Source organism: Lycium ferocissimum, chromosome 5 (genome assembly GCF_029784015.1).
Source record: "Lycium ferocissimum isolate CSIRO_LF1 chromosome 5, AGI_CSIRO_Lferr_CH_V1, whole genome shotgun sequence".
NCBI classification, from domain to species: domain Eukaryota; kingdom Viridiplantae; phylum Streptophyta; class Magnoliopsida; order Solanales; family Solanaceae; genus Lycium; species Lycium ferocissimum.
In genome coordinates, this window is record NC_081346.1 from 10,131,260 (window position 1) to 10,141,274 (window position 10,015).

General features: G+C 35.3%; 1 protein-coding gene across 1 annotated transcript; it reads left to right on the forward strand.

The window, feature by feature from the left end:
• The first annotated feature begins 2,413 nt into the window (after nt 1-2,413).
• On the forward strand, nt 2,414-10,015 carry LOC132055917 (ABC transporter A family member 7-like). The gene is given in 19 exon segments (XM_059447940.1): nt 2,414-2,467; nt 2,570-2,649; nt 2,761-2,905; nt 3,310-3,429; nt 3,516-3,529; nt 3,532-3,642; nt 4,547-4,705; nt 5,422-5,584; nt 5,672-5,797; nt 5,945-6,028; nt 7,109-7,392; nt 7,395-7,466; nt 7,557-7,754; nt 7,932-8,041; nt 8,165-8,249; nt 8,546-8,674; nt 8,758-8,863; nt 9,181-9,269; nt 9,544-10,015. Coding segments are annotated over 17 exon segments (2,271 nt in total). The 5' UTR covers nt 2,414-2,467; nt 2,570-2,649; nt 2,761-2,784; the 3' UTR covers nt 9,844-10,015.

Sequence of the window (10,015 nt, forward strand, 5' to 3'; positions counted from 1 at the left end):
TAATCATAAAGCTAGTATTTGTCTAAACTGCTATTTATTTCTTTCTTAAACATTTTTTAATAACACTCCACTGATTAGAATAGTATGAATTTTTTTCAAAAAAAAAAAGTTTATATTTAATCTTGAACACATTTAGTAAAGTTCCTGATTTAACATAAAGAATTATGACTAAGTTATGATAAATTAGTATAAATTTTATACAAATACGTTGCGGGTAAATTTTACCAATCAGGATTCAGTAGCATGAGAGTCAATTGGAGTAACAGAAAACCAGGGGCAAAAAAAAAAAAAAAAAAAGATTCACCTGGAAAAGACGCGCCTTCATGCATTTTTCTCACGCAAATAAATGTTTTTTGTTTCTCTAAAACAAGAAATAATATGCAACTAACTTAGTTTAGCAAACGACTACATTCTATAAATATCATAAACTTCGATTTTGAACACTGGAAACAAAATGCACTACTTCAATAAAATCTAAAGTTTTGTTTCTTTTTCCAAATAATCTGAAGTAACCTTTCTATAGTGTGGATATCATATACACAAGTTTGTAGTATAATGTGGAAAATTAGATGAACATGTGAATAGGTGTTATGGATGAAAATTGCGTGAGCAAGAGATAATTATGGAAGATCATAACATTCACAATATAATAGATTTTTCTAGTTTTGCTTATTTTACTGTTATTTAACTATTTTACCCATACGCAATTCATACTTCACGTGCTCTTAATTCGAGTCTTACGCATAATTTGCTAACTTCCCAAACATATCACGAGTAGGAAAATGTGAATGACATATCTAGCTTGTTGCATCTTAAAATTTAACGTAAATCATAATTCTATTTAAGTCGCCTCCGACATTTAATTTGTCTAAGATCAAACGTGATAATCTCAATTTTGTGGGGAAAATTGGTTTCTCTATGGTCTTGTCCAGTTCTCACTTCTTGAGTTAGTTTTTGCAGTTATTATGTTAAATGTCTATTTCTTATCATAATATCAGAAGCATATTCATCCCAATTCTTAATTTAACCGATGTTGACCCCTCACGTCATATTGTCCACAATCCTGACATGCAAGTGAATGTTGAAGTCCCACATTGGTTGTGGGAAGAAAAATTGGCTCCTTTTATATTGTTATATAATTCTCGCCCCTCGAGCTAACTTTTGAAATTGAGTTACGCTCAATATTCATTAATCATCGCTTTATAAGCCTCCTCATTTTCATTAGTCGTTACTAGTTAGGTGATGAAAATAACAAGATAATGAGATCATTTTGAACAAGAACGAGAGATTAGAGCCGTGACGTAAAGGGCAGTTTAGTCATGAAGGGCAGCCTCCTTTCCCTGTTTGGATGGCTTATGACTTTTAACTTATAAATCAAAAGCCATTAGTTAGCAATTCTAACTTAACACTTTTGGCTCTTTTTTGTTATTTTAGCTTAAAAATAAGTGCCTAAAAATACTTTTTTATCTTACCCAAACACGTGGTTGAAAGCACCTAAAAGAAGTCAATCCAAACAGGCTCTTAACCCAGAAATGAAAAAGACATTGAATAGAAAATGAAGACGACACTCAACTGCACATAAAAGGGAGATTGAGTTCAGTGAGTGAACTTGTGTTCGTTTCTGAGTTGTCAAAATGGAAATATCTCAACGAACTTCCTTTCATTAACTTCAAACAAGTTTAAAAACAAGAAAACAAAACACTTGCATTCAAAAAAGATTTGAATACGACCATGGCGAATTTAGTGCGTGGTCCAGCGAGCTTCTGGACTCAAGCCAATGCATTGCTCAGAAAGAATTTTACTTTTCAGGTTTGTTTCTCTATTTTTAACGCTCTCTCAAAATATGGTTAATTTGAGTTACTTTGCAATGCAAGTTGAAGCTTTAGTTACCTCTTTGGCCTGTTGTTTGATGGTTTTTTTTTTTTTTTTAATTTTATTTTGTTGGTACATTGATGTTATTTTGTTGGTTTCACTTCTGTCCATGATATTGTAAAAATGTATGTGATATTTACATATTGTTTCTGTATCATTTCATGATTCTAGTCTGAAATAGTATGTTTATCGGGAAACTTACCAATATGTACAGTTCGGCCAAACTTATTTACCAATATGGCTGAAATATATAAAACCTACACACTTTGTATTGCTAGTTCTCATTCAAAATTTGGTCAACAAAGAGTTAGATAAACCATCAAACAGATGTGGCTGCCAATGTGTTGACCAAAATGGTGATGGAAAATGTGAAGAAGTATGTGGTATTGAATACTCAGATTTGGACCAAGCATCAGCTGTCCTATTCCTAGACCACTGGAATGGCCTCCCTTGTTACAGATACCTGCACCAAAGTATCGTGCTGTACAAACTGATTTTACTTCATTTGGGGACTTGCCCGATGATTCGTGCAAAATATCGGGTTCTTGTCCAGCTACTATACTTCTGACTGGAACTAATCAGACTTTTGGACGAAGTATGTATTGTTTTTCTGTGATCCTAGTATTATATCATAAGTGAACTGAGTATTTTCTCTGATATGATTTCTAATGTATGTACAATAATGTGAACTTAATAGGTATCGGTAGAAATTTGTTCAGCAGTGGATCAACTCTAAATTCCTCTGATATTTTATATAGCTTAGCTTATAATGTCTTGGTGAGCCTCTCTCCATTTAGCTTATTTTATTTTTCTCATTCCCTTGAGATTCACTGTGCATAGGTTCAAAATTTACTCTGTGTGATGATGAATCAACCTTCGTATTTTCAGGGTTCCGAATCACCACCTGAGTATATGAATTATCTTGAGGCAGCTTTCTTCTCCAGCCTGCCAGTCTATAACGTTCAATCCCAGTGTTCTCCAAACTCCACATTTTCTCTTCCATTGAAATTTGGTTCTGTAGCTGTTCAGCAAGGTAGTCAACTTATGCTCATTACTGCTTTTTGACTGGCCTTAACTTTTTTTCTGTTGGATATTGCATGTCTAAATTGAGGAAGAAGGCATAATGCTTAGGTTGAAAAAGTTGACCAGTTTTGGTGCATAACTGATGTAGGGTTAATTTAAGCTTTAGTTAGAGAAGTTGAGTCTGTATGTCGTGGCTATCGTGTGATCCAGTAGGAAAAGTTTCTATTACGGAAGACATTTTAGCTTTGATGGGAAGATAAGCACATGCGCTGACATTCAGTCTAAGACTAAAGCTGCTATATACACAAGTAGTCAAGTAATGTCAAAAAAAATTAGATCCTCCCGCACAAGAAAGCTCATGTCTTTTCCATATTGGGTTATATGGTTTATAGCTTTGTTAATTGTCTGCTGCAGAGATAAGCTGTGTCAAAGGTTTACACTTGTGGCGTAATAGTTCTGATGAGATCAACAATGAGCTTTATAAAGGTTACAGGAAGGGGAATCCAGAGGGAAAGATAAACGAGATAATAGCAGGTTTTTGGTGCCCTTTGCATAAATGTCTTTGTGCATAACAATGATATTCAGTATCATCTTAACTATGTATTACCTCATTTTTGCAGCATATGATTTCCTTAAAATTCAAATAGAAATAGTTTCGATGTGAGTATTTGGTATAACTCTACCTATAAGAATGACACAGGCAATCAACCTATGGCATTGACAAGGGTTCCTCGTTCAGTGAATTTGGTAAACCTTCCACTTCCTTCTGCCATGTTCTTCTGTATGCAAATTGTCCTTGACCCCTGTAAAATTTGTATCGTTGATTTTATCACTGTGAAGGAAATCCGTAATAGATATTAAGAGATTCCTGAAAATTAGTTCCATTTACTTGAGTAGGTTTGGAAAGGCATGTGATGAGTACCTGGAGTACTTGGTGCATTTAGCTTTAACTTTGTTGTTCCGCTTTTCCCTGCTTTATGATGCCCATAGTCTTTCAAGTAAATTTATGTATGTCTTGAGACATCAGTCCGTGTAAATCATTTTATGAACTCACATATTTATATGCACACACAGATATATATATAAATAAGATTTGCTGGTATGCTTTTAAAGTCGGAAAGTGACTTGTTTAATTTAATACTTTATGATTGCCTTTTCTAGATACTAGTACTAGCTGGACGGACCACACTTATAATTTTGATTGTTTATTAGACTATACTATAGATTGTCTAATATCCTTACTCTCTTAGTAAGTTTAGAGAAGAGTAGTACTTTTTTATGACAAGAAGCAGCTGTTGTTGGAAGAACTGGAAGTGGTAATTCTGATCACATTTGTGCTTCGGAGTGGAACTGGATATAATAAGTTCTTTTGCACTAAAAAATGTAATTGTGAGTTCGTCATGTTGTTGATTTTCCAGTTAATTACCAAGAACCATATTGTATCAACATTGACCCATTACTAAGAAATATCAAGTTGTCTATTCATTATCGCACTAGCAATTCAAAAGTCATCAGCCTGATTTGCTTCACTATGCATTCTTCTTGAATGAAAGGAATGAGTATGTGTTGATTATGTATGAAAGATTAATTGTAGTTATTTGAACCTATTCATGTAATTGATGTGTTAAATTTTGCTAAATGTTTTGTACAGGCATCAAATGCCTACCTTCAGTTTTTGCTTGGACCTTCAGCAAGAATGCTGTTTGAGTTTGTCAAAGAAATGCCCAAACCAGAAACAAAACTCAGGCTGGACTTTGCTTCTCTCCTGGGACCACTATTCTTTACATGGGTGGTTTCACAACTTTTTCCTGTAAGTAAATATGTTCTGTTTCTTTTGTAATGGAACTTGTTCAATTGACCATCTCAATCATGTCAGACAAATCTGGTTTCTTTAAATGCTATCATTGATGCCAACTTGTCAGCTATCCATTTCCTAGACAACTTTCTTGCATTCATCAACTGCCTTGTTTTGTACTTACCTCATTTTATGTGTTGGAGGCATGAGGAGTGAAAGTTCACCTTATTTAGTCACACAGTATGAGTTTTAGTTCTCTCTTTTATTTCTTTTTAGCTGAACATGGTTTATTATTTGGTTTATCTCAAAAGAATGCCTTTTTCTATAATTAGAATAAAGACTGATTTATTTGATGGGAGAGCTAAGAAATATTAGTTCTTTAAGACTTCTAAACTGTTAATTCAGTTATTGCAAGAAATACTTACAAGAATTCATCATAGTAAACATGTGATTAAACTTCTTTTCATAGTGTCATGCTTCTTTAACTCGGCACTTTGTCAATCATGAGGTTTTTGTGAGTGTTACTGCACCTTTTGATGATCGGTATTTCTGAAACTCCTCCAATGTTTATTTTCTTTACCATCATGCCTGGTTAAGTTTTTCTTATTAATTTGTGACACAGAAATTGCATATACTACCAGCCTTTATACAGATGTTATCTTTTTATTTATTATATGATTATATTAATTCCTTATGCTCGTCATATTTATTGCATGATTAATTGTGTGCAGGTTGTTTTGATAGCTCTAGTTTATGAGAAGCAGCAGAAACTACGAATCATGATGAAAATGCATGGACTTGGGGATGTTCCCTATTGGATGATTTCTTATGCTTATTTTTTGGTCATATCTACTCTATACATGTTATGTTTTGTGATTTTCGGCTCATTAGTAGGTAATTTTACAGCTACTCAGTGGAGCCTTGTTGTTAACTGGAGTTGCCTGATACATATTTCATTCTTTCTCTTTTCCCTTTTTGCAGGCTTGAAGTTCTTTTTGCTTAATGATTACAGCATCCAGTTCGTGTTTTACTTCATCTACGTAAACTTGCAAGTGTCCCTTGCTTTTCTAGTTGCTGCATTTTTCTCAAATGTTAAGACAGCCACAGGTTTGAATCTGCAACAGAACTTGCTGTTAATGTCGCAAGGATTGCATATGAAATAGAAGATTTATTAGAAGGATGAACCAATTCTTCATATTAACTTTCAACAACAAACATGATATGATTAATTCTTCTTACTTGACATTGTAACAGTCATCGGCTATATGATGGTGTTTGCAAACGGACTCTTGGCATCATTCCTTTTCCAGTTCTTTCTCCAGGATGAATCATTTCCCAGTAAGTTCAGGAAATTTAAGGATTTCTTACTAACTGTTTGATCATCTAGCTGGAACTATAAGTCATGATTCTCATAGTTGCACCACCAAGTCACGCTCCAGATTGATTATAATTTATTGGAGCAATACATTTGTACTGTGCTGCAGTTCATTAGCGACCTTTTGAGGGGAGTGCATCATTCAATTTCTACAATGAAAATTAATGTTACGGTTTTCTCTTTTATCTGCTTACCTAGAGCACTCAGAAAATAGTCAAATGCTACTAAATATCGTTTAATGGAAGGAGAATACTGTCTAAGAAAGGGTAGACGGGAGGGGCCATATATTTTTTCAGGGGATGTTTGAGAAGGTAGGGTGAAAGGCGGCAAAGGATCAGGCGAGAAGAAGGATTCATATGCATGATATATGCAAAAGTCAAAAGAAGGAAAGTTAAATGGTTAGAGAGCTTCAGCTCATCATCTTTCTCTACCACTGTATCATGACTAAAAGATAGTTCTTTCTCCTGACCGATTCAATATAAGTGGCTTCACGTTATTAAAATTAAGTAATGGGATGAGAAGGTACTATTTCAAGTTTGGTAGCACTCTACTATAGTACTCCAAGATAAAACATATACAACGCTGGTCTTTTTACATTTTCCTGTTGGATTTACTGCTGCAATGTTGATTTACTAATTTGCTGTCTTCAAATTGTTGTTTTACCATACCCTAGGGGGCTGGATTATAGATATGTAGAAGGAAATGATGCAGAATAGAACAATTCAGGGGTTAGCGACCGTTCCATGTTAATGCTTTTTATCGTCTCCAGGCTTTGAATGAAAACAGGGAACAAATTACTGTGTTCCTTCTAATATACCCTTCCTTTTCCAAGGAGCAAGGGAGAGCTATAGACTTTCATTAGGTGAAGAAAACCAACTTCTTCTCCTCCGTGCCAAAAATAATGTTAAAATTGAGATAGTGATCTGATTCTTTTACCTTTATTTCTCCTGATATTTTGTTTGAGTTGTTTAATATTTTTTGTTTAGTTTTGTTTTTCACTTTTGTATGCTAATCTTCTGGTAAATTCTTTCATGACATTGTAGGAGGCTGGATTATAGTTATGGAGCTTTATCCTGGATTTTCTCTTTTCCGTGGATTATATGAGTTTTCCCAATATGCTTTCAATGGTAATTATATGGGAACAGATGGTATGAGATGGAAAGACTTGAGTGATGGGAAAAATGGGATGAAGGAGATCCTAATAATTATGATAGTGCAGTGGTTGGTGTTTCTCGTTCTTGCTTATTACATTGATCAGGTGGCATCATCAGGGAAAGATCCCCTTTTTTTCTTGTGGAACTCCCGAAAGAAGCCTTCACATCCTCCATCAGGAAACTTAGTTCAGGAAGGCAGGGGTCTAAAGTTTTCGTACAAATGGAGAAACCTGATGTTGCTCAGGAGGTAAACATTTAACGTTTCTCGTGAAAAACATTTTCCCAGTACATTTGTTCCTATCTACAGAACTAACCATACAGAAACTCCTTTCAACAGAGGGAGAGAGTTGAACAGTTGCTCGAATCAAGTACAAGTCATGCCATCATTTGTGACAACTTGAAAAAGGTTTATCCAGGGAAAGATGGAAACCCTGAGAAATTTGCAGTGAGAGGATTGTCACTTGCTTTGCCTCAAGGGGAATGTTTTGGTATGCTAGGTCCCAATGGTGCTGGCAAAACTACTTTTATTAACATGGTCAGTCCTGTTGTCTGTTGTGTGGATATGACCTTTATGTTCACATACTTCAAAAATACATTCTTGGTGCCCTTCATTTTGTAGTCGGATGTTATGTATACTGATTCTTTTTTTCATTTACTTAGATTGCTAAAATTGAAAACTCTACACCACTTAGTGACAAGTTTCTGCTAACAGATGATTGGGCTCATAAAACCAAGCTCCGGTACTGCATATGCCCAGGGTATGGATATACGAACAGATATGGATATGATATACACCAACATGGGTGTGTGTCCGCAGCATGAGTAAGAATCTATTTTCTCTTGAGTCAAGTTGACATGCGATCCCTTCTCCTTCCTGCAAATATCAGTGTCGTAATACTGATTGGCTTTTTTTTTTTTTTTTTTTCATGTGGAAATTTATTTCAGCTTACTTTGGGAAAAATTAACAGGAAGGGAGCACCTACTTTTCTATGGAAGGCTTAAAAATCTTAAAGGAGCTGTCTTGACGCAAGTAAGTTAATGGCTCATGTCTTAACTTTTACTCGGGCTTATGAGGGGCGCTTCTAAAATTGAAACATATCATCCAATCTGTTAGAGAAGAAATGTTGATGCAGCTAAGTTACAGGCAATTAGCATAACTGATTAATTTGATTGGTCCTGAAAGTACATGTGATCTTCAAGTTTTGGGGCTGGAATAAGGGCAATGAATTGTCGAGGCAACCTGAAAGACAAAATGTTGATATACTTGACTTCTTATCCAAAACAGATGATTTTTTTTAGGGGTTACTTATACTTCTCTTCCTACAGGCAGTTGAAGAATCTCTTAAGAGTGTCAACTTGTTTCATGGAGGTGTTGCTGACAAGCAATCTGGGAAATACAGTGGCGGAATGAAGAGGAGGCTAAGTGTTGCAATCTCACTGATTGGAGATCCCAAGGTATGTTAGTCCTAGCATCCATCCTTTTGGAAAGACAATCAGAGATGTGTACTGAGATTCTTATGGTTTATGAAATTTTCCAGGTTGTCTACATGGATGAGCCTAGTACTGGACTGGATCCAGCGTCACGAAATAACTTGTGGAATGTTGTCAAACGTGCAAAGCAAGATAGAGCAATTATTCTCACAAGTAATTTACCATTGCTTCTCTTGCTTCTTTGTTGCCCCTTTTGACCTGAATAAACTTTGTTTAGTTAGGGAAGTATTAATCAGTTGTAATTAGGGTTTCTCCAATTTCGCATGTTCTTTAAACAACAGTATAAAATAATCTTATAAGTACTGATAATGGAATATTATACACCAGTTTCTTGTCATTCCACATTAATTCATATGTCCCCCAGTCCAACATATTTTGGACTTTGCACACCTGAAATCTTTCCTTGTTCCTTCCTTACCACTGGTTAATGAGATCATTAATATGACTACTCATAAGGATAACAATTTCAGCTCATTCAATGGAAGAAGCAGAGCATCTTTGTGATAGACTAGGAATATTCGTCGATGGCAACTTGCAGTGCATAGGAAATCCCAAAGAGGTAACTTTAAGCCTTTAAGAAATTTTGGAAATCCTGTATATTTACTGTGCTTCCCTTGCTGTTATGATATTATGGATCAGGTACTCTTCTGATAGGAATAGTAATGTGTACATAAGTAAGAATGAAGGGAAATGGAGACTTGGTAGGCTAAGAAGTTTAGCTTTGAAATATAATGCTTGCAAGTGCTGAGTCAGTTTATATATTTTTCGACCTCTCCATGTGATCCCATAAATTTGCAACTGTTCTGACCATGTATTCCCCTGTTGGATGACAGTTGAAGGCGAGATACGGAGGGTCTTATGTGTTTACGATGACAACATCATCAGACAACGAGGAGGAAGTGGAGCACATGGTGCGACGCCTGTCTCCAAATGCCAACAGGATATACCATATATCAGGGACGCAGAAGTTTGAGTTGCCAAAGCAAGAGGTTAGAATCGCAGATGTTTTTCAAGCTGTTGAGAAAGCAAAGAGTAGATTCACTGTTTATGCTTGGGGTCTGGCTGATACTACTTTGGAGGATGTGTTTATCAAGGTCGCCCGCACTGCTCAGGCTTTCAATGTTCTCTCTTGACACCCATATCAGCACCATTTTCTACATTTTATTGGGGCTCAAGTTTTTCATTTTGTGAAGATTTTAGTTGAATCACTCTGTCATACTTTTGTGTTACTACATTTATTTCATGTAGATATTTTTTTTTTTCTGTTACATTGGAGAATACTGTAATTATTATTTGTGATATATA